General features: G+C 52.8%; 1 protein-coding gene across 3 annotated transcripts; it reads right to left on the bottom strand.

The window, feature by feature from the left end:
- Positions 1–763: 763 nt before the first annotated feature.
- On the bottom strand, positions 764–23,397 carry Myo1c (myosin IC). Of its 3 annotated transcripts, XM_027426728.2 has the most exons (32): positions 18,834–19,054; positions 17,500–17,655; positions 17,303–17,418; positions 16,651–16,849; positions 16,487–16,567; positions 14,671–14,850; positions 14,491–14,589; positions 14,214–14,327; positions 14,056–14,127; positions 13,594–13,713; positions 13,393–13,475; positions 13,086–13,191; positions 12,899–12,979; positions 12,568–12,659; positions 9,293–9,387; positions 9,171–9,217; positions 8,989–9,069; positions 6,150–6,255; positions 5,943–6,060; positions 5,328–5,441; positions 5,173–5,249; positions 4,810–4,878; positions 4,630–4,714; positions 4,374–4,533; positions 4,039–4,122; positions 3,343–3,436; positions 3,183–3,252; positions 2,935–3,056; positions 2,782–2,852; positions 2,601–2,698; positions 2,406–2,505; positions 764–2,060 (listed from the first exon to the last, which is right to left on the bottom strand). In XM_027426728.2, exons 1-32 carry the CDS (start codon positions 18,849–18,851, stop codon positions 2,034–2,036), a joined length of 3,135 nt encoding a protein of 1,044 aa, XP_027282529.1. In that variant the 5' UTR covers positions 18,852–19,054; the 3' UTR covers positions 764–2,033. The 3 variants fall into 3 exon arrangements, 1 of the variants encoding a protein (XP_027282529.1); XR_003487277.2 differs by lacking the exons at positions 764–2,060; positions 2,406–2,505; positions 2,601–2,698; positions 18,834–19,054 and adding an exon at positions 23,264–23,397 and having other exon boundaries at positions 2,935–3,069; positions 3,197–3,252; XR_003487276.2 differs by lacking the exons at positions 764–2,060; positions 2,406–2,505; positions 2,601–2,698 and having other exon boundaries at positions 2,935–3,069; positions 3,197–3,252; positions 18,834–19,051.
- Between the last annotated feature and the right edge of the window lie 400 nt (positions 23,398–23,797).

Raw genomic sequence — 23,797 nt, 5'->3', positions numbered from 1 at the left:
CCTTCCTGCTCCTGATAGAATGAAAGCCTGGAACTTCTGGTAGTAGTTGCTGTCACCAGTGTGCAGGGGGTGTGGATGATTCCTTTGGTGGCACTCAGAGAAGGTTAAGCCTAGATCTGGTCCCAGATATTGCTCCTAACAATGTCTTTTGAACACTGAGAAGCAGTCCTCCCCAGGACAATGAAGTCGCCATTGCTGACAAGCCACTGTGGACTGGATTCAACACCTATGGAACTGGGGCCAGGGACAACTCTCTGAGCTACCTCAAACACCAGTTTCTCTATGAACTGCTGAGCCCTCCCGCCCCCCTCCCCCACCTGGCAAGTCTGTCTTGCATCAGCATAGACTCTTGGGCTCGAACTGCCTGTGCTAGGCCTCCTTGGTCCAGCCATACCAGATGTTTGTTTGCCCAAAGCCAGAGAGAGCCCTGTGCCAAGTCGAGCAGCCTCTGCTAGATAGTCCATAGTACAGCCACTGGTTCTTCTTTCTCTTTTTTTTTTTTTTTTTTTGAGGCACTCTCTAAATAGCCCTGGCTGTCCTGGAACTTGGTATATAGACCAAGCCGACCTAGAAGTCACAGGAATCCAATCCACCTGCTTCTGCCTCGTCAGCACTGGGATAAGGCATGCAATACCACACCCGACTTGGTTTCCCTATTGCTCCTAAGTAGGTCTCCCTTTGTCCTTTTTTCTGTAGCACCAAGTCTCTGACTGCCTTCTAGAGCCCTCTTCCCCCCAACCCCAGCACTCACAGTGAAACTGTGTTGGCAAACACATATTGCTTTATTTAGTGTTTCTCTGGATTGCAGAAGTGTCAGCAGTGGGCTGAGAACCCCAGAGGGCACAGAGGGAGCTGGGCAAACCTAAGGCCCTGTGCGGTCGAGAGAAAGAGGTGATGCCCCTGCAGCTCCTCCAAGGCTAGCCCTGACCCCACGCTCCCAGGTCACAGAGGTGCCCAGGCCAATAAAGACCCTAGCATCCTTAAATTGGGTCCAAAGTGTGTGTGTGAGAGGAGGTTGCCATCCTGAGGCATAGACCCAGGCAGGAGACACCTCCCACCTGGTGGCTCCCAAGGTTGATTGCTGGTTAGAGAGCCTGGTACATACTTAAGACATGACCCTCGCTTGATGGGCCTCCTGAGTCCCTGGAAAAGGCAGTGAGTTGTTCTGAGGATAGGGCTTCACTTTAGGATTTGCCCCAGCCTGCTATTAGGCAAGCCTTGCTTCTGTGGCTTGCCTGTCTCCAGCTCTGTGATTCCAGGGTACTGGACTAGACGATTTCTCTTAAGTCTTCCAAACTCTTAAAACTTTTTCCCCACTCCAGGGTGCCCTCAGAATGAGGTGGAAATATTAAAAACTTTCTTTTTAATGCTGGGGATTAAACCCAGGGTCTCACACATGCTTAGCACCGGTTCTACCACTGGGCTACACCCCCAGCCCCTAAAGGGGGATTCTTAAGGCAGGAAGATGGGGTAGGCAAAGATGGTCTCAGCCCCCAGGTGGAGGTCAGAGTGGGCCGCAAAAGGTGCAGGTGGGTAGACAGACAGACAAGGTGCCAAGGTAATAAGGAGAAGAGGCTTGGCCAGAGAAGAGGGCCCCACAGCCCAGTCCACCCAATCTTTTAGCTACATTCCTTGCCCTGTTTGAGTCAGGAAAACACATCCAGTGTGTTTAGGGTAGGAAAATGGCTTTTTTAAAAAAATAGTCTCCTATAAAGCATCAAAAAAAAAAAAATCTCAGCAAAAACCTCAGTTAAAATTCCCTTCTCTCAGATATTTGGCATCAGCAGAGGCCTGGCCTGGTCTGCTCAGGCCCCTGCTTTTCTATTGCTGTGGCCCGGCCTGGCCCACTCCTGGGGTAGCTCCCTGGCCCCCTGATCACCTCATGAGAGGGTGAGCAGGAGGCAGGAATTTGCAGGTGGGCTTTGGAGGTGTCCCTGGATCCCTGACTGGAAGCTCGAGTCTTTGGTAACTGGGAGCGGGGGAGAGGAAGAAGCAAAGCATCAGGAGTCAGGAGAGGTCCACCGGTGCCTTCATCACCGGGAATTCAGCCTTGGGGCCACCTGTTGGGAGAAGCCCAGTGGTGAGCGGAGGAACTGCAGCTATTTCTAGGTTGATAGTCCTGCGGCAGGCTAGGGAGTTGAGCAGCCTTGGTACTGAAGCCTTTTCTGTTCCCACAGCGATACCTACCACTCTGACCAGAGTGAACTTCCCCACATACGCATCACTGTGCCCTGCATCTTGCCCACTGCCCTCCTTACTGTAACTCTTTTGTGGCCACAATAGGGGTCCAAGCAGCCCCTCTCTCTGGACTTCATGGGCAGGCAACAGGGGAAAGGGGATGCATACTCAAGGAGGGCTTGGCCATCAATGGCTCTTCCTTAGACCTGTCAGCGAGTCCCACTCACCACAGCCAGGTGGCCATTCTTGGCCTTGGTAATGAGAAGCTCCGAGCCAGATGTGAAGTCAATGATGCCATCCCTGCCTGGACCCCCTGCGAATGTGATGCTGGAGGCAAGGAAAAGCGTGAAGATTTGTCCATAGAGAAGAACCCCCTAGGATGGGCCTCTCCCAGTGTCCACGAGCCACCCCACGTGCTTTACCTGCCCTGGTTGATGTTGATATTGTTCACACGATCAGCACTGAGGGCCGTCTTGGTTAGTGTCTCGATCACATGATCACTTTGCAGCACCACATCTCCCTGTTGAGCAAGACGCAAAGAATGAGTCAAGCCTTGTTTAGGGCTAAAGGACCCAACCCACCTCCGGAGCCCCAATGGGGTACCTTCTGCTTATTGTCCTCACGCTGCACATGAAGCACAAATAGGCTATCACTCAGGCTACTGACAGAGATTCCTGAGAGGAGAGGGCAGAGGTCAGGGAGCAATAGTCTGACCAGGGCTCCTTCCCACCCCTACACGCCTCAACTCTGGCTAACCGGTTAGGTTGGTGTAGTCAATCCTCTGCTTGACTTTAGCATCCTCCACAATGACCACAGCACTGGGTGTGAGCAGCAGCTGCCGGGAGCGAGGTTTGTAGCCCTTTCGGTCATATTTCACCCTGGCACAGCATACTAGAGACACAGAACAGCGTGAGAGACAGGATAGGGGTTGAGGATTTCCAGGGACAACTTCCTTGCCCACTGCTCTGACCCTTGGGCAGAGGAACTGTGAGTGCTAGAGTTGCGATGGGTTCTTTACCTGGATGGGCTCAGAGCCCAAGGCCTGAAGCACTCTGGGGCTGATCTCCTCTGTACCTGCAGCCAAGATGGGGAGAAGGCATCTGGGTAAGGCCAGGAGGAGATAGGATGGTTCAAGGCTCAGGGGATAAAAAGTGGGGGGCTTACCAAGACGTGTGCTAATGAAGAGTCTGGGGACACTCTGGGGGTAATTGTCCTTCTTGCCCTTGAAAATCTCACTAGCCACAGCCTTTTGCTGCAGCTGAGGAGACAAAAGGAATTCAGTGTCAAAGGGCTGGGGACCATCTGGAGGGCAGACCCAACAGCTTCCTCATCAGCTCTCTAGTGCCTTGCCACCAACACTCCCATCGGCTCCTCCCTTCCTTACCCACTGTCCCCACCAAACAAGACAGGACTGTCAAGTTCTAGGCCTGGTTTTGGAAGTGATTCCCATCAGGCCTTCAAGCCTGATTGGGGTCCACCTTAGGATTGTGTAGGTGGCTCACTGCTGTGACAGGTTCTGTGAGCTGGGTGGGTCTTCATCATCATCTAACACCACCTTGGCACACACAAGGCACATCAACCACTGACGCTAATCACTAATCAGTGCGTGTGAAGCTGGACCAATCAGGGCTCTGGGTAGCTTCTACCAACTGATGCAAGCTGGCCCCCAACATGAGTTCTGTTTGCTTCTCCAAACTTACTGCAGCCTCTACTTCCTCCAAGAAGTCCAATGAGGCCCTGGCCTTCTTCTGAGGCTCCAGTGTTGACCAGGTAAGACACTCCCCTCCCCTCAGCTACCACAGATCCTGCAGTGCCTGCTGTCCCCTAGGACTGAACACCTGCTGCCCCTGCTCTCCGCACCTGCTGCTTCCACTCAGGGCTGATACTCCGGCAGTATTTCCACACCATGTTCTTCATGCACAGCTCCCGTAGCAGCTCTGAGGCCTGTGGGAAGAGCAGGGTCAGATACCTTTCCAAGCTGCTGCCATTCCCACTGAAAACCCCCAAACAGGCCCTTCAAGCCAGGTAGTACTTTGGAGTGTTTTCTCTCTGGGGAACATTTTCTTTTTCATGGCCCAGCTCTGCTTCCTCTCCCTGCTAGACCCCTCCCTGGCGACCTGTCTGGAAACATGATAGGAAGATCCCCCCTAAGTGCTTTGATGGATATCCCTAACTCATATAGAGGGTTCACAGACCTCTCTCAGGGCAGGTGGGGGCGTGGGCCAGGAGGTGTCCAGAACATTCCGGGGTAGTTGCCGCCTCAGGTTAAGCAAAAATGATGTGCGTACGTGATCCAGAAAGAAGGCATTCTCAGGGCAACGGGGTGCATGGCGTAAGATGAAGCCACGGATGAGCCTGCAGGTGGCGGGCCAGACACAGCTAGGGTGAGAAACCTGACAACAGATTCCCCATACTCACCTTGATCACACCTCATGGAACCCAATTACTCACCGACGGATAGTTTGGGCGGCCCACTTCCTCTTGGCTGCCTTTCTCCGGCCCAGTGTGCCACGCCACCATGACTGGATACAGATGGCTGTGGATACCACACGTCACTGACCTCTGTCTCACTATGGTAGTCCATCCATCCCCTAGACCCTGCCCCTCCAAAAGACCCCTGGGATCCCACACCTGATCGCTTCACCCGAAGGAATTTCTGCCGCCAATGGAAGCCCCTCCAGGCCGCTTGGATCTTGGTGGCTGTGGTTGGGGAAGAAAATTAGTAGTCAAAGCTCAAAACCCTTAGGCGAGGGAGGGCCTGACATGGTCAGTGGTGTGAATGAAGAAGAGCTGAGTAAGGAAGGGACTGTGAGAGGTGAGTCAATGAAAGACAGCAGATGGGTGTGGGGAACGGGATGGACCTGGGGGCTGGTGGCCTCTGCTAGGGTGGGGATGGAGGAAGTCAGCTGAACAAGGGTAGGCAGGCTTCCTGGAGAGAAAGCCCAAAGGCAGTGATTTCTACTCCCCAAGATCCCTACAAGTGAGTGCTCTCACCCAGGCTCTGGCGTCGGACTTCCAGGGAGTCCTCTGTGGCAAACAGGGTCTTGGGGAATCGGATGAAGATCTTGGTCCTGGGAGGATAGCAGTGATCAGCCTCTGGATGCCACCCTCCTTCATTCCCCCAGGCAACGGGAACAGGCTCCACTCACCTGCCCATTTTATACTCTTCTGGCTTGTAGCCGAGATGTCTGACCAGCACTGCCACACCATCCTGGGGCCGTCCTGCCCACGTGGGCCATGTCTCTGGACACAGTGACTTGTACCTGGGGATGGGAAGAGCAGGAATGTACTCAGGCAAACCTAAGCCAGAGTCTGCTCTCGAGGCCCCTCTGCTTTGCCGGGTGTCTATAGGTGCTCCCACTCACTGGTACGTGATCCACATGCCCAAGGGTCCCCATTTTAAAGATGGGGGAGCTGAAGTAATTTCATCTGCCTAAGGAAGAGATGGGATTCATATCCCGGTTGGCTCAGGTCCTGTCTTCTGAATAATTACAAAACCACAACACCTTCTCTGAGCTTTTGTCACCACAGTCTCTAGTGGCAGCCTGCCAATATGCTTCTCACTAGGGGCTTCAGAAGGGTGGGGCTGTGTGTGTGTGTGCCTTGTATCTTCTTTTCCAACATAACATCAGGTCCATAGTATAAAATGGTTCCTGACCTGGGTCCCAGAGCAGCTGAGCAATGAATGCCCCTCCTCCCTTGAAGGTTCCGGGAGGTTCTCATCCTCCCACCTTACCCATTCCTGGTGGGCTGACCCCACCTACCTCTGTAGGAAAGCCTCATATTTGCGTCGATAGGCAAAGCCAGCTCTACGCACTCGCAGATTCTCCATCAGTCCCAGGTACTTGACCTGGTGTCGGATAAGCACCTCATCAAAGCGACCTGAGAGGAAGATAACGAAGACGGTCCTCAGGCTTTCACTGAGAGGCAGTGATAGCTCACTGCTCGTGCGTGGGGCCAGAAAAACCCACCAGGCTGTTTGGCATCATTTGGCTTGATGCAGCGGATATAGGCAGGCTCCTTAGACTTCAGGATCTCCACTAGCTGTAGGAGGCTCATCTTGAACTGCGTGGCAACCTGGTGAGCCAAGGGGGCATAGGAGGTTGGCTGGGGCTGAGCTGAGGCCAGTCATGTCCATACAGATTGCCCTACCTTCCTCCCATCACCCCTGCCTCACCCCACTTCCTTTCAGCCAGTTAGAGACCTCAGCTTAGAAACCCAGCTCTCCTGTTCAGTTATCCTGGCAATGCCACCACCACCCCCCCTTTTTTTTTTCTTTTCCTTCTTCCTAGTGCTGAAGAACAAAGTCAGGACCTTATGTGTGTTAGGATAGAGTTCCACCACTGAGATACCCACACACAGCCCTTATTTTTGAGAGAATTGATCAGTCTGAGGTAAAGTGCACTGGGGAAGATCTAGAAATGACCCTAAAGTGAAATTATGTCAGTAGGAGACAGCAGGAGAGAAAGGCAGTCCAGGCAGATGGCAAAGGCTTGACACACAGGGAGCTATGATCCTTGCAAGGATTTAAGGAACGCAGAGGCTGTATATCAGTGAAGAGTTTACACTGGCGAGACTAGATTTTATCTTTAGGGAAACAGTCAATGAAGAATGTGGAGCAAGGGAGTGGCAATGAGATCTGTGTTAGATTATTTCTACAGCATTTATGTGGAAGATGGATTGGTAGGGGCTGGTGGAGAGCCGGAAACCTTGGGAGAGGTTCACTGGTTCAAAGGACCTATAACAGGGATGACAAGGAACAGTAGTTATAAGGGCAAAGGAGAGGGAGTTGAGATGTATTCAGGCAATAGAAATCAGTATCACCCAGCTGGAAAAGTCCCTGGCCTGTGGGACTAGGTGGAGAGTGATCTCTGCCCCAACTCAGGAAAAGAAAAGGAGGCTGGACACGAAAGGGTCCACTTGGGGCCATCACTGGATACAGAAACCAGAGGCAAGTTACAGAGTAGGGGTAGGGGAGGGTGTATAGATAGGTATCCTGAGTAGGGAGATACTGGTTTGTTGTGGAATAATTAACTATATAAAGACGTGGGGACTAGAGAGATGATACAGTGGTCAAGAACACTGTTGTTCTAGAGGACCCCGGTTCAATTCCCAGCACCCACATGGCAGCTTATAACTGTGTGCAACTCTAGTTCTAGGGGATCTAACACTTTTTTTTTGGGGGGGGGCATTGAGACAGGGTTTCTCTGTGGCTTTGGAGGCTGTCCTGGAACTAGCACTTATAGACCAGGCTGGCCTCGAACTCACAGAGATCCGTCTGTCTCTGCCTCCCAAGTGCTGGGATCTAACACCTTTATGCCAATGCACATAAAATAAAGTTAAACAAATTATTTAAAGAAAAACCTATATAAAGCTGTGTTACATATGTTTATGCTGCAGAATATCACTTTAACTATGTAAAGGTGTGTTACATTTGTTTATGCTGCATTTGTTTAATGATGTAAAGCTGTGTTGCTTTGTCTGCCTAAGGCACCTAAGTGGTCTAATAAAAAGCTGATTGCCAATAGCTAGGCAGAGGAGGGATAGGTGGGGCTCAGGGGCAGAGAAAATTAAGAGGAAGAATCTAGGCTTGAGGAGAGAAGAGAGAAAGGAGAAAGAGAGGGAGGAGATGCCTGGGGCTAGTTGGAGAGTCAGCCAGCCAGCTACAAGCCAGCCAGATGTGGAGGAAGCAGTGAAATGAATGAAAAAAAAAAAAAAAAGTAAAAAGCCCTGAGGCAAAATGCAGACAAAGCGCTAGCAAGAAACAAGCTTAAGGTAAGGCCGAACACTCATAATCAATAATAAATCTCCGTGTCATTATTAGGGAACTAGTTGGTGGCCCAAAGAAAGTCTGCTAACACTGGCTGGAAGAGGAGGAGGCTCAGGCAGAAGATGGGGAGGACAGAGACAGGACAGCAGAGGCAGGATCCTGGCTGGGGAAGTCCACAATGTCTCTGAGCCTGCTGGAAGTACTCCAGTCCTCTCTCCCTCTTGACCTGGAGGTGTGATGACCTCTTCTGGCTCAGCCCAGTATCTGCACCTCTGGCCCTAGCTGGCTGAAGGTCCCCTGCATGTGGCACCACTGTCTGCTACATGGGTCTTTTCAACTGCCTAGCTTCCCTTGGCCTCTGCTTGTATGTACTGATCTCTTGCGGCCTCCAGCACCCTCCTACGGGTCCACCTGCCAAGCACTCAGACTCTCACCTCAAATGCTTCCTTTGCCTCGGAGCCGTCCTAGACGCCTACCTCTCCACCCCCTCAGGCAGACTGCTCCCGCTCTACGGTTCCCAAAGCATCCATGCACCTGGCTGTGAGAGCATCTATCTGTTTCCTCAGAGCTGAGAGATATCTGCTGACTAGGCAATAACACAAGTGCCCACGCAGGCTGGGGTGCTGTGGGTACCAATACAGAGAAATGCAGGTAGATACACACAACAGTCTACATATGGAGAAAAGTGGACACACAGGTATGCACTTAGAAACAGACAAAGAAGGGCCAGGGAGGTGGCTCAGTGGGCAATGACACTTCCTGGCAAGTCTGACATCCTGAGTTTGATCCCTGAGACTTAATGTGGTGGAAAGAGAAAACTGACTCCAGTAAGTTGTCTTCTGACCTTTCTCACGCCACAGCATATCACACACACACTAGGGTGGGGGGAAAAATAGGCAAAGACAGTTCCAAGAGCAGCCTCCTGCAGACACCCATGGATGTGCACATGGGTGTTAAACACACTCACAGTCACAGTGCCACGTAGGCTGTGATCTGCACTCAGGCACACACACACCACTCCAGTGTCATAGTCTCCGCACCGTTTCTGGCCGCTTCTTGTCACTGAGCTCATTCCTGTCAAAGCACTGGCTCATGATGGGGTTCATCGAGCTGCACATGGTCTGTGAGGCAGAAGAGGGGTCACAGGGTTGAGCACAAAGCCAAAGATGCACACAGAGCGGTGGGTACCCAACCCACTTCAGCCTGCCTGAGTCTTCCTCACCTCCTTCAGGTTCCGGAAGAGAAGGTCATTGTTTTTATCCAGAAACCCTGAAGGGGAGAACAGATGAAAGGTGACGGAGTGCCCCCTCCTTGCCCCATGGGACCCAGTGTCAGGATTCTCACCAGTCACACTGTAGGTCACCTCTCCAGCATAGTGAAGAAGGCGGAACTCCCCTCTGCCTAGGGATTTCCTGGTCTTCTGGTCAGCAAGCTTGTGCCTGAGGGTGACAAGGACAGGAAGCTACAGATTTCTGACCTGGAGCATGCCCTTGCCTGTTGAAGATTGAAGAGCCATCCAGGAAGAAGCCAGCAGGCCCCTGGGCTGTCCTACAAACTGCACACAATGTAGCAGGCTGTGCAGGCCCTAGGCTGCTGCAGAATTCATGGGTGCTCAGAGCAGCACACAAACTTGCCCAGAGGACAGCCTAGCTAGGAGTAGGAACCTGGCCTTAGACATGCCAGTCAGTCCTGGTTTAGGGCTACTGTCATTCATTGCATCTGGTCACTGCCCAGCTGTTTACAGGGTGGTACTGTCCTCTCCATTTCCAAAATGGAATCTGTCCTAAGAGATTGCTTAAATCTTAAATATGCTTGCACTCTCTAGCCCATTTTTTACTTTCAAGAACTATTCTGAGCAACTACCCAGAGATATAGGTGAAGATCTAAAGCACAAAGATGAATGTGGTAGCTTTGCCTTTACATCAGAAACCTGAAGGGCAGGCTTCAAGGTAGCTCACTGGTAGGGGGCTCGCCTAGCATGTGTAAAGTCCTAGGTTCCATCATCAATACCACAAAACAAAACACCCAATGGGGTGGTGGTAGCACATGCCTTTAAAGCAGAGGCAGATTAATCTCTGTGAGTCTGAGGCCAACCTGGTCTACACAGCCAGTTCCAGGATGGTCAGGGCTACACAGAGAAACCCTGTCTCAAAAAACCAAAACAATCACTGGGTGTTGTGGTGCACACCTTTAATTCCAGCACTCAGGAGGCAGAGGCAGAGGCAGAGGCAGGTGAATCTCTGTGAGTACAAGGCCAGCCTGGTCTACAAAGTGAGTTCGAGGACAGCCGAAGCTGTTAAACACAGAAACCCTATCTCAAAAAAAAAAAAAAAAAAAAGAGAAAGAAAGGAAGGAATGAAGGAAGGAAGAAAGAAAGAAAGAGAGAAAGAAGACAACAACAACAAACCAGAAAACAAAACCCTGGAGAGGCTCACTAGGGCCCTCAAAGATGGGTGAAAGCTGCAAAGTCCCCATGGGTCATAGCCCTTGAGTGACATATTTTGAAGAAATTTTTCCTCTTGATGATACAGGAAAAAATTTTAGAACTTAACAGTACCCTGAGCCTCATACACAGTAAGTTCTTGACTTTGGGGGGAAAAAAATGTATAGGAAAAGGCAGGAAGGAAATGCCTGGAATTGTTAACAATGATGACCTCTGGGTAACAGGGTCACAAGAGGATTTGCACACATTCCAACTCTCTCTAATGAGCAGTATAATTTTCTTTCTTTTTTTTTGTTTTTTGCTTTTTTCAAGGCAGGGTTTCTCCGTGTAGCTTTGGAGGCTGTTCTGGAACTTGCTCTGTAGTTCAGGCTGGTCTCAAACTCACAGAGATACGCTTGCCTCTGCCTCCCAAGTGCTGGGATTAAAGGTGTGCGCCACCACCCCCTGGCGAGCAGTATTATTTTCATAATCAAGTGAATTTTATTGTTTGGTATGATGGTGCATGCCTGTAACTCTAGCATTCAAGAGGCAGAGGAAGATAACATCAGGAGTTCAAGGCCATCCTTTGCTACACATCGAGTTCCAGGTCAGACTGGGCAACATGAGACCCTGTCTCAAAAAATCAAAATCAGCCAGGCATGGTTGCAAACACCTTTAATACCAGCACTCAGGAAGATCTCTGAGTTTGAGGATAACTTGGTCTACAAACCAAGTTTCAGGGCAGCCAGGGCTACACATAAAAACCTTGTCTCAAAACAAGAGAGAGGGAGGGAGGGAGGGAGACTAATCAATCCCTGATATGGTGGTGAAAGCCTTTAAGGCCAGGGCTCCAAAGGCAGAAGCAGGTGGATCTCTAAATTGTTCCAGATTACCCAGGGCTACAGTGATATTTTGTCTCAAAACAAAGAGACAATACCCCACACACACAAAAAAAGAGAAAAATCCCTCTAAATGTTTTGCCTGCTTCCTTCCTTTCTTTTTTTTCTTCTCTGTAGCTTTGGAGGTTGTCCTAGAACTCACTCAGTAGACCAGGCTGAGACTGGTCTCAGGACTCAGATCCACCTGTCTCTGCCTCCAGAGTGCTGGGATTAAAGGCATGTGCTACCACCATCTGGCCTTGTTTTGTTTTTCAAGATGGTGTTTCTCTTTGTAGCTTTGGCTGTTCTGGAGCTCACTTTGTAGACAGGCTGGCCTCAAACTTACAGAGATCCAACTGCCTCTGCTGAAATTAAAGGTGTGCACCACCACTGCCAGGCTTTTTCTTCCCTTCTCCCTTCCTTTCTTTCTTTCTTTTAAAGATAAAGATCTCACATTGTGGCACAAGTTGGCTTCAAACTTGTAGTAATCCCTCTCTGTCCGCTTCTGAGTACATGAACCATTAAGCATAATCAGAAACAATTTTTTTTCATGTACTATTTGTTTTTTTGAGCAGGGTCTCTCTATGTAGCCCTGGCTGGCCTGGAACTCACAGAGACCTGCTTGTCTCGGCTCAGGAGTGCTGGATTAAAGGTATGTGATTCATGCTTGGTTTCGTGTACTGTTAAGCAAACCATACTCATGGCTTTTGAGTCCAAAAGCCCTGTGATGTTCATCCCAAACTCTACAATCTGAACAGATAACTTTGACCAAATGAGTGAATTTTTCTGAGCTTTGGCAAGACAGAACACAAGAAGTATCCTTATGGGGTGCGGTGCTATAGGCTAGGAGATGAGCTGTGCCCAGTTGTGTGCTGAGCTTCCCCACTTTAGAGAAAGCCCTTTTGTTTGTAGATAGGATCTCATGTAGCCTTGAATTTGCTATGTAGCCAAAATGGCTTTGAATAGTATAGGACATTCCTTATACAGAAAGCAATTTACAAATAAGGAAGCTTAAAAAAACAAACAACTTAGCAAGTTTCATTCTCCAAAAAAAAAAAAAAAAACACTTAAGGAGGAAGGTCCAACAGTGGCTTTTTGTAACTATCCCATCATCACTTTCTCTGGTGATTAACTTGTGGTTAGTGGTTTGTTTTCTTTTGGATGCTGAGGAGCCAAAAGGAGTCCTATGCATGCTGGGCAAACCCTCCACCACTGAGCTATGCCTTCAGCTTCACGGCTGATGTTGCCACTGTGGAGGGGGCCCAGCCCTTCTATAGGTTCTGGGGAATGTGAGCCCCTTGCCCCAGAAGCCCACTCACGTCAGGAAGTGGGGGTGGTGCTTGACAGTGTCCTCCAGCTTCTCCAGGAAGGTCAGGTCTGTGGCCTCCCCAGGGCGCAGACACTCTTCATCCTGCAGGGCAGAGCACAAGGTGAGGGATTCACTGGAAAGGTGACGAATATAGAGGACACCATGCAAGGAGCCACGGCACAGGAGAAAGGGGCAGAGCTTAGGGGACCCTAACAGAGGGCCTGCAGCCTGGGACAGCATCCTACCTTACCCTGCCCAGCCCCACACTCTGACTTGGGAGACAAAGGAGGGAGGCTTCCTGGCTATCTCCCAACATGAGGCTGGAAGAGCAGAGGATGTACCAAGATGGAGATGATGCCCTTGAACTTCTCCTCCACCAGGTCACAGATGATCTTGTTGTTGAAGTACTGGACAGGTTCCCACTGCACGGAATGAGGAGGGCATCGATTACAGGGCTTCACACTCTCTCCCCGGAGCCTCCATGCCTAGCTTCCCATGACGTGCAGGGCACCCTAGGCACGCACGTACCGCAATGCCCTCTGCCTCATACTCCTCCTGCTCCGACTTGAGAGTCAGCTCAATGAAGAGCTGCTGCAGCTTCTCGTTGCAGTAGTTGATGCAGAACTGCTCAAAGCTGGGGGGCAGTGGAAGAACCCGCAGTAGTGCCAGGAACACAAGGCCGGGGACAGGGAAAGGGCAGGATCAGGCACAAGCAGCAGGGCTAAGAGATGCAAAGCAGGACCATGGCTGGGAATGAGAGGCAAGGGACAGAGGAGAGGGGCAGAACATGGACATTAGCAGGCAGAATGCTAGGGTTCAAAAGTGCAGGACTGACCTGTTATGCTGAAATACTTCGAAGCCATAAATGTCCAGGAGCCCAAGAACTGTGGTGCTTCGCCAGCTAGGGCTCTCAGCATCCTAGGGCCAGCCAGTCAGCAGAGAGCATGGGTCCCCAGGGTCTGATCCAGCTCCCTGCCACAGGCCTCTCTGACCACCCTCCTGCCTTCCTTGGAAGCAGCATGGACTGCGTACTCACCTTAGAGGCCAGTGACCTGTTGATCTTTCTGACCAGCCAGGTGAAAGTGCGACTGTACACAGCCTTGGCAAGGGCATCCCTTGCGTATGCGGCCTGTTCAAGGTTCAGTGGGCTCAGGAGCTGCCACAGAGGATAAAACAGGAGATGAATGACACAGACACCCTCTGCCTTACTTCCCCTCAGACTCAGGCCCTATCAGACAAGGAAGTTCTCACTACCCTGCCTCCCAAGCTCCATTAAACCAGAGAGTAGTGGTGTTGTTTAGAACATCATAGGGAAGCCATCATAGGGGCCTCATTCTTGGAGGTGAGAGCCTTGGCCACTCACTGTACCTCTCTAAGTCCCTGCATTTCGCCCCTCCGGCACTACTAAAGACCCGAGTAGATAAGCAGTGGGGAACGAAAGGACGAGGCTCCCTAGGACTGGCCACATCGCCTGTTACCGCCACCATCTGAGTCTTACCTCTTCCCCCTTGGCGATGATCTTCCTATGAGTCAGGGCTTCCCTCAGCGTTGTGCCTTCCACACCAAGCAGCTGCCAAGGGTGGGGTGGGCAGAGTAAGGGGTTGGTTTCTCTCGCCTCAGCTGTCTCTTTCCTTGCCCTCTGCCCAGCACACTCACCCTTGTCAGATACTTGAGCTGGTTCTCTGTAGTAACCTGGGCATTACTTTCCTCATCAGCAGCAAAGTGGATGTTGCCCAAATGTAGGACGCTGGCCACGATGCTTAGCAAGTCCTGAGGTGGCAGCAGGAGCATGTGGTGGTTATGTGGTCAGGGCAGCACATAAGGGCAAAGTAGGAGATGCTCAGATACAGCAGGGGATGGTTGGTAAAGCGCTGCGCAGGGGAAGAATTAATTTGGGGTGGCAGGGGAGGAGGGTCTACAGGAGAGTCCTAACCTCTACTTCATCCTCGGTGAAGTCAATGACCGACAGTGCCTTCCTGACAACCCTCCAGTCACTCTTGTCATTGATGGAGGAGACTTTGGCACACTGGCCCTGGAGAAAGACCATAGATGGCTGCCAGCACTGGCACTGTGCCGTCTTGGGTGGCACCAACCCTGCCTGACAACCACTCACCTTCACCAGGTACAAATAGCTCTGGGGGTTCCGTTCCAAGCCCAGACGACGAAGAGTCTCCTCCTCACCCCCCTCCAGTAGCTGGTAGAAGACATGGAAGTTCCTTTCTCCATGATTCTGGTGTACCACTCGTGACTTTTCCAGGAGGTAACTGAGGATGTGGCCTCCCACAGGGGCACCCTGTGGGTAGGGTGGGGAACAGGGCTGGTCAGCTAGATCAGGAGAAAGGACCCATCTTCCTCTTTCTCTCCTGTAGTAGACCTGGGCTCTAATTCTAGCTCTGCTACTAGGTAAGTGGGCTCAGTGACCCCTTCTGGCCTCAGTTTCTTCATTTAAGAAATGGAGACATACATAGCTTAGTGGTTAATTGACACCTGCTCTCACCTCTATGGGCATACACACAGGAGGTGTACACACACACACACTTTAAAAAGAGAGGAAGAGAGATCAACTCTCTCTACTTCCGAGTCATACTTGTATGCCTGCCAGGCACTGCAAATTTAACAAGCCTGACAGTGCATTCCAGCTTTCCCTCTCCCACACTAACTCCTGCTCCTACTGCACCCTCCCATCTTCATCAGTGGCAACTCTGTCCTGCTGTTCTTCCGGAAACCTTTTTTTTCACCTATATCCATACAGCCGATTCTGCCGCTTTAATCTGGAAAACACCCAAAATCCAACCTCTGCTCATCACCTCTATGACTACCACCTGATTTGAGACTCGTCATCTGTCACCTACATTATTACATCAGTCTCCTAACCGGTTTCCCGGCTTGGCTGGATTCCTCTATCATCTACTCCCAACAAAGGATAGAATGACCTTTTCAGTAGGAAAGTTGCATCATGACAGGCTACTATTCAGAACCCTCTTACAATTTCTTTTCACTTAGCTGAAAAAAGAAAGATTCTTGCAGGGCTCTCTCTGAGCATAGCTCTCCATGTAGCCTGTGTTCTTAACATGATTTAAGGTACTTGGTTTAATTCCCACACTAAGGCAGGAAAAACAAGACAAAAACAAAAACAAACAAACAAAAAAAACCTTTGCAAAGATCTAAAAGGCCCTGGCTTCTCGCTCCCGTTTTCTTGGTACCTTGCTCCTCCAGTTTCTGGATTCACTGTAGTCTTTTTTTTTTGTTTTTTGTTTTTTTGTTTTTTGTTTTTTCGAGACAGGGTTTCTCTGTGGCTTTGGAGGCTGTCCTGGAACTAGCTCTTGTAGACCAGGCTGGTCTCGAACTCAGAGATCCACCTGCCTCTGCCTCCCGAGTGCTGGGATTAAAGGCGTGCGCCACCACCGCCCAGCCCACTGTAGTCTTTAAACACACTAACAACTCTACCTTTGCAAGGCCTTGGCCCTCACACCTACCTGGCCTCAGTCCCCCAGGCATCTGCTACACTTGCCCCCCACTCCCACCAAGTCATTACTGAAATGCCACCTCTGAGTGAGGCCTTCCCTACCTGCTTAAAACCGCAGACCCAGAGGTGGCAGTGCACCCCTGTAATCCCAGCAACTCAGGAAAATGAGGCAGGACAGTCGGAAGTTTAGGGCAGTCTGGATTACAAATTGAGACTATCTCATTTTTAAAAACTTGCAGCAGCTCCAACCTTTACCTTATTTTCTGCTAAGCCTAAATTATTGCGTTTCTGCTTATCACCTGTCACTCCAGGAGACAAGATCTGTTTGATTTCACTGCAGCAGCAGCGGGAAGAGCAGCAGCAGCGGGAAGAGCGCCTGGCCCATAGTGGATACTCAACAAATACTGAACCTACTGAACAGCACACCCAACCCCTCCGAATGCTTCAATACACCCACAGGTACCTTGAAGTCAAACTGCACATCCATGTACTTCCCAAACCGGCTGGAGTTATCATTACGGAGGGTCTTGGCATTTCCAAAGGCCTGGGAGTGGATGGGAATGTGAGGAAGCCTGGCATTTTCAGCTTGTCCTGCCCTCTCCTTAAATGCTGCTACCATCCCCTCACCTCCAGCACAGGATTGCTCTGCAGCAGCCGGTCCCGCACTGCACCACCCCTCTCAGGAGCTGGACAGGTCTCTGCATAAAACTGTAGCAGTCTCTTGGTGGCCTCTGTCTTGCCTGCCCCACTCTCCCCAGAAATCATCACTGCCTGGTCCCGCCGCTCAGTACGAAGGGCTCGGTACACAGTATCAGCCACTGCAAACCTGGGGCAGAGGTTTGTCAGGGAGTCCACAGGGTGCGGAAGTCCCACCCATAGCTGATCGGACCATGCTTATAAAATGTGGGGGTGGGGGGAGTGGGGGGTGGGAATTCCTTACAGGGTAGACCTGCACAGCTGAGGATAGGGCCAGGTTCACTCTCACATAGAGGTCTGAAAGGATCACTTCAGGTGGGGTGCTAGCCAGGTGGAACATGTTAAAATAGTTAAAGGAATAAGTCATGGGTGCGACCTGAGGGTCCTGGAGGACAGGATCCAGAGTCTCATCTACTGAGAACTGAGGTAACTCTGGGGTGAACCATCACGGGATTCCTCACAGCTGTGAACAGTGAGTCACCCAAGGCAGGGGTCAGGAATCATGTCAGAGTGGGGGTTGGGTGGGGTCATCTTGCTTGATGCTAGGGGAGGTCATTCCTGGAAAGGTAAGAGAAACACTTACAGATGAGGAGGCACTTCATAGAAGCTGACCCCACGGTAGCGTTCCATATGCTGCCGGCTATAGATCTGTAGGTCTCGGTAGGGGTTGACAGAGACCAGGACAGGGCCGATGTAGGTCTGGGGGACAGAGAAGGGTCAGCAGCTTTTCCTGAAGGCTCCTGGTACTTCCTTCACCCCAGCACCACCCATAGCTCTCACATAAATGAGGTTCTCCCGGAATCGCCGCCGGAGGTTCTCGATGAAGGCAGCCTCACTGGTGAAGTTCTCCAGCAGAACAAAGTCCTGCACCCCAACCCGGTCCCGGGCAGTCAAGGCACTCTCCATGGTCACTCGCACCCCGTCGCTGCCCAGGGCCTGTGGAGAACCAGCCACCAGACAAAGTCAGAGTCTGCAGGTTAAAGCAAGGCCACGTCTCCTACCCCGCCTGCAGGATGTGGGAGGCAGAGGCACTTGGACACAGGCTACAGGACATGTTTGGGACATATGGCTGGGTCACACAGGGCACATGGGGCATGCACAAAGTCTCCAGGAGCGCCAGGGACCCAGCAGATGCTGAACAAGTGCATGGAATTCAGAGAGGTGTGGTTTTTTTTATGGAGAAAGGTGGGCCAGGAGAAGGAGTTCTGAGGAATGGCAGAAAGAATGCTGTGTTGACCTTGGACAATTCTCCTTTCTCAGGACTGCTTCCTCCTCACGAAGAGGAGTGAGTTAGTTCAGGTGACCTCAAATCCCTCAGCTATGTATTACAGGTGCTTTGGAGGACAAATGGTTCAGAGTGAATTCTGCAGACAGGGACAGGCCATTTCTCCTGCTCCCACCGACCCCAAATCCCCAGGGATCAAGCAAGAGCTCACCTCCCAGGAGAGGGTTTCTCCATGGGCCACCACCCCAGCTGGATTTGCCACCCACCCCAGAAGGGGGTGGCCTGCCCTCCCTCAGCTGGAGCCACTCCCTCCACTCCAGCTGCTAGGCTACCCAAACAGTTCCTCCACGGTTGAGAAGCCTCAGGAGGTGGGGGGTTGTAACAGGGGAAAACCCAGCTGCCACCCAAGGGTGGGGCAGGTACAAGCATAGCTAGACCCTCATGCCATGTCCAAGGATAAGGTTTCCCTTTAAAGAGGGTCTGCGGGTTCTAGAGGTTGCTAAGGGTCAAGGAAGATATTGGGAGTAGGGGGGCTCACCAAGTCTCCCCTGACCCTAGTTGCCCAGGAGCAAGTCTCTGTTCTTAGGTCACTCCTAAGAGCCTGGGGTCTGCCTCCCTTACACCTGCCCACTACTCACCCACCCACCCCAAAGCTGCTACCAAACACGGCCAGCTGCAGCTACCACCCCCTTGTCACCAGGGGCGACGCGCATGGCCCTGGGTCCGAGCGTGCTGTAGCCTTCTCGGCCTCGGCCTCCTACCCTAGCAACTTTCAGAGACGTTTTCCACCAAAATTCCTGGGCCGCGTCTGCTTCCTGGCCAGCCCAGGAGGCGCTGCAGGCTACCGAGCGACACCCAGGACCCCCACCCCGTCCGCGCCCCTGCTCACCGACGCCCGGTAGCGCATCCTGCCCGACCTGGCGCCCCGCTCCGCTGCCCGCGTTCTTGGTCGGGGCTTGGCCGCGGCGTCAGCGAGGGAGGGGCCGGCCCGGCCCGCCCCCCTCCACACCGCCCCCTCCCCGCAGGCCCCGCGGCTTCTGGGGCTCAGAGCCTCGACCTCGGGGTCCCTCTGCAGCCGGCCTAACCCGGGCTGGGTGGGAGGGGGCGCGGGACCTAAGAGGGGGCGCGCGAGGGGCGGGGCCTCCTGCGTGCCGCGGGCTCCGCCTGAGTCAGGTTTTCCAGGAGGAACGTCGTTAGTTCCAGGGTGGGGCCCGGAACCCGCGCGGCCGCCGCGTCTACACGGCCCCGGAACTCACTTCCGGGCTCGTGTCTACAACACGGGGCCAGGCACCCCGCGAGAGACCAGGGCTGAAGCCCGTGGGTCACCGAGGAAGCAGGATTTCCCTCCCCACCCCCAACCTCGAGTCCCGGGAAAGTTAAAAATAGAATGAAATGTCCAAATACGGCCGGCACGCCTGGACAGGCGGAGCCTCTGTGCGGGACACTGTCCACCCCCACAACACACTCGGGGAGGACCAGCTCCATTCTTTAAATCCCACTACATAGCCCAAGCTGTCCTGGAACTCAAGATCCTCCTGTCTCAGCCTCCTGAGTGCTGAGATTACACACCTGTGCCAGTATGCTCGGGAGAAAAATCTCTCGAAAAGTCTCTTGCTCAGCAAAGAACACAAGCCCTAGGGCCAGGGTTGGCAGCAGGGTGCGTGCCCTCTTTTTACGCAGTATGGTCCCTATAGAGGCCTGAGTTTCCTGGATGGGCAGCCACCTTCTGACTTCCCTGCATTTGCAACCAATACCCTTATGCTCCATCTTGAACATCCTTCTTGTGACTCAGTGCCCCTGGTGCTCCTCTTACCTCTTCCTTTCTGGTCCCTCTAGATTCCCCATTCTCTCTACCCAGGCCATCAGCTGTCTCCCCAGTACAGCTTCCAGCTGGCTCTCTGAAGGCACCAGCCCCTTTTTAGGCCCGAGGTGTTTGTATGAGGTGTAGGGTGGACTCTGGCTCAGTTGCCACCACTTGTGGCATACTCAGATCTAAAGGGGAAAAAAAGGAGCGAGTCCCATAACTTCTTAGGAGATAGACTGTTCCTCTTTAAAATGAGGCTTTTAAAACCTGCCAGAAGAATTGTTGGGTTGCCCGCCCAAGCCGTCACCACCCTCTTCCTCTTTCTCCCAGCCAGGTTCATTCTATACACACGCTTAGAGGTCTAGCCGGGAAAGCCCTCCCCCGCCCCGCGCGCCTCTATCTGTCACTTGCAAAGGGTTCTCAAGTGCCTTATCTGTTTCTCGTCTGATGTTAAGAACCTAAAGCATATAATACCGAGGATACATACAGACTTGTCCTAGGGAGGAAAGGCAGAGTAAGGACCCCAAAGCACCACAGCGCCCCACCCCTTGGACCAGGACTCCCTGGGGAGGAGGTGAGCCTGCGACAGGTGCTGGCTGCAGCCTCGAGGGGAAAGACGGTTCATTACTTCGTGAACAACAGCTCAGCCTGAGCCACAACCCGGGGGTGGGGGAGGCGGGAGGCGTCAGCTGGGAAATGGGGCCCTTTGGAGCGAGCCAGGGAAATGGGTGCCGCAGGTGGAAAATGGGTGAAGACAGGGTAGGGGGAGCGCCCTTGGGTTTAAAAGCGTCGATAGGATACGGCTTTCAGCCCACACCAGAGCATTAGAAGACTCGGGGAGGGATGGCTTGGAGTCCCAAGCAGGAGCTGGGCTTGTTCCCCTCCCCCTACGGCGGCCTCAGGGAACTCCCGCTCTGCCCAGTGGAGTCTGGGTGGGAGGGGAGGACTGGAGGGGGAGGGGCTTCGAGGCCGCAGTGCCCGCCCCCCCACCCGCGCCCCCGCCCGCCCCGCCGCGTCAATAGGCTGGAATGAGGGGAATCCGTGTGCGGAGGGGTCCGGCGGGCTTCACCCGTCCCGAATGGCGCAGCCGCATTCCTGGGATGCCCGCTGGCGCCCCCGTAGCCACCGCCCCGCATCGGAAGGAGGGCGCGTCGCCGCTGGCCTTTGGGCCTTAGGCCAGCCACAGTTCGGGCAACCTCTCCTGGCCTGCTCCACCTCTCTGGACAGAAGCGTGAGTCCAGAGAGGGTAAGTGAAGTGGGGAACAGAGGGTGTGAGGGACACGGCCAACCAGGAGCTTCCTGCGCGTTCTGAGCTTATGTCATTCCTGTCAGTTCCTGGCGCCACACCATGAGTTCTGTGTTGTTATTCTATTTTAGAAGGGGGAACTGAGACTAGGTAGGTGAGATATCTTGTTCAAGATTTCTATACTTGTAAGAGAGATGGGACTGGAGCCTAGGACTCCTAATAGTACGGCTGAGCTGCTCTGATCCCTCCCAACAGTTAACCGGACTGCGCTGACAGTTTTCCTCAGTGACCTAGGACAGGGAGCCGTGTCATGTGACTCCTGACGAATATGCTTTAGGGGTGGCAACTGGGGACATTGGGCCGCACAGAATGGCCCTGGGCTTAAGGTTGGCTGCAGGCTGGAGTACAACCTAAGCCAGTAAGTGACCCAAGACTTACTTCCTAAAAGCACCTCTGGATCTCCTCTCACCTGGGCAGATGTGTACTGGAATTCCAGGGAATGGGACTGACATACTGAGTCATTCAATGGCCCTTACCTAGTGTTTCCAAGCCTCACCTCTGGTGGAGTGAAGGGCTGTGTGCAGCCCCAAAAGCTCCCCCAACCTCCAGGGCTGGAGAAACTGCTCTGAACAAACCTAAGCTGATTTCCATGGAGGGAAACATAGCCTCTTGGAGCAGGGAAAACAACCACAGCCTGCCTGGTAGCTCAGTGCTGGGCACAAAGCAGCCACTCTTACTTGTTTGGTCGCACTGTGTTACCCAGACTGGCCAGGGACTCAATAGTCTCTTGTGTCAGCTTCCCTAGTGACAAAAGTACACTACCACACCTGACTTACTTTAGAGTATCAAATCCATTTTAGTTCTGGGCCCAGGCTGCTCCTTCAGGGACTGTTAGAGGCTTCAGGGAACTGTGAGGGGGGAAGGTTTTACTCACAGGGCCTGATACTCTAGCTCCAGAACCATGGATCTTTGGTCTTTCAGAAACCTTTACCTGTGACTCCAGCAAAAATTAACAGAGCACCTTGCCCTTAACAGAGTTTTCACATTCACTATTCATGAGAGTTAGGGCAGCATCTCCAGCTGGTAATCAGGACCTGGCATTTAAGACGGGTCCTTCTCTCTCCATCCCTTACACCAGTCACCACCTCCTAAAACCTCATTTCTGCCTCTCCATCCTGCTCGTCTTCTGGACCAAGATAACAGTCTTCTAACTGCTCCCACCAATCAAAGCTCCCATATCGGCCCGTGGCATTTACAAATGCAAACCTGACAGTTAATGTCTCAAGTTAATGGAAGGGATGTTTACAGAGTGCGGCTCCCCAGGTACAAAGCCTGCCCTTTGCTCTCACCCCTTCTTTTCAAGCCCTTGTGAATGTACTCAGTTTACCCCACTGCGCCTGTATGAATCTATGACTGCATAGGTAGTCCCCTCCAGTCCCTTCTTTCTCCACACTTCCCCCACTACCACACACAGCCAGGAGGTACCACTGCTGCCAACCACCAACCACAAGGAACTGCAGACACGTCCATAGCTTTGCACCTGCAGCTCACTCGGCCTCCCCATCTCACTTAGAATCAGCTCAGAAGTTACCTTCTCCATAGCTCCTTCCTAATTTCCCCTAACACACAACCCCCTCCTTACCAAATCAAGTACTAATTGTCTGTTTCCTTGTCAGACTCTGCCAGGAAACTGCTCCGGTCTTAGGCAAGCACTAAGCTAGGCATTCGCTGGAGATTCAATAACCCCAATGGTGGGCGCCTGAATGAATGAATGAATCTCAGAGGCCAGGAGTGTGAGCAAGAGGCTGACGCGTACCGGAATTGAATAAAACAGTGGGCCAGCCATTCATTCTCTCATTCATCTCTGAGCCCCGCACCCTCCTCATTTCCACAAATGGCTCCAGAGGATCACCAGCACGCCTGGGCTCCGGGGGCGAAGGACGGGAAGGGGCGGGGCTCGTCCAGTTTCTCCGGAACCCAGAGCAGGGAGGGCTGCGGGAGTGGCCCGAAGAGAGCACCCGGTGCCTGGATCCCGCGCCCGCGCTTTACCCGTGGGCGTCCCCAAGAGACTGAGCCCCAGTGCCTCCGAGTCTTGGGACCCTGCACCAGTCAGGCTGAGCGGATCCTGTCTCAGCAATACCGGTCTGAGACAGCACGACCACAGCTCTGGCCGCTAAAGGTGCCCAGCCACCTGCTCCTTCCTCCGGCAAGCTGGCCAACGGAGGCCACACAGGACCCTGAGTCCTCGTCCCCTCCCGCGCGTACTCACCGGCTCGGCTCTTCGAACGGGGGCTGGGCTGGCGGTGTGGCCGCCTTGGGAGTCCGCGGCCCCGGCACGCTCTCCCCGCCCAGGGCCCGCTAGGGGCCGGGCCGCCGCCTATCGTCATCCCCTGCAAGGCCCAGACTCAGGCGCGCGCGCGCGCCCTTGTGCCCCGCCCCGTGTTGGTGGCCCTCTCCAGGGCCCAGGCCAGCGCCCGCCAAGGCTTAGTACTGCACTTCTTTACCAACTCGCGGGACCAGAAGCGTACGCACACACACACATTCCTCCAGTAGAAGACCAAACTCACGTTGTAATGCTCAGTGGAACACCAGATGCGGTTCTCGGTCCCTAAGCAAACTAGACCCTGGCCTTACGTCTTAGGCCAGTCCTTCCCCATTTCTGATTTTCTCTGTCTTCACCCACCTTTTCGCCCCATGCTACTTGAGTTGGACAATGCCAGTTGTGTGCGCCCGGCGGGCATAGGGAAGGCACTAATTGTACTGTGCGCCTGCAACTTTTATATGCATTAGTCTTTTGGCGTCT

The sequence above is a fragment of the Cricetulus griseus genome, chromosome 7 (assembly GCF_003668045.3).
Source record: "Cricetulus griseus strain 17A/GY chromosome 7, alternate assembly CriGri-PICRH-1.0, whole genome shotgun sequence".
NCBI lineage: Eukaryota > Metazoa > Chordata > Mammalia > Rodentia > Cricetidae > Cricetulus > Cricetulus griseus.
This window is presented reverse-complemented; position numbering and strand designations above follow the sequence as displayed.

What these genes read in the sequence shown, in the direction of transcription:
- Myo1c (XM_027426728.2), bottom strand. An exon ending in TATGAAGTGCCTCCTCATCT is followed by an intron (nt 16,850 to 17,302) that starts GTAAGTGTTTCT and finishes CCTCTGCCCCAG; the next exon opens with GTTTGCAGTGGCTGATACTG. An exon ending in GCCCTGAGTGGAAGCAGCAG is followed by an intron (nt 3,437 to 4,038) that starts GTGCGGAGAGCA and finishes TTGTCTCCTCAG; the next exon opens with CTGCAGCAAAAGGCTGTGGC.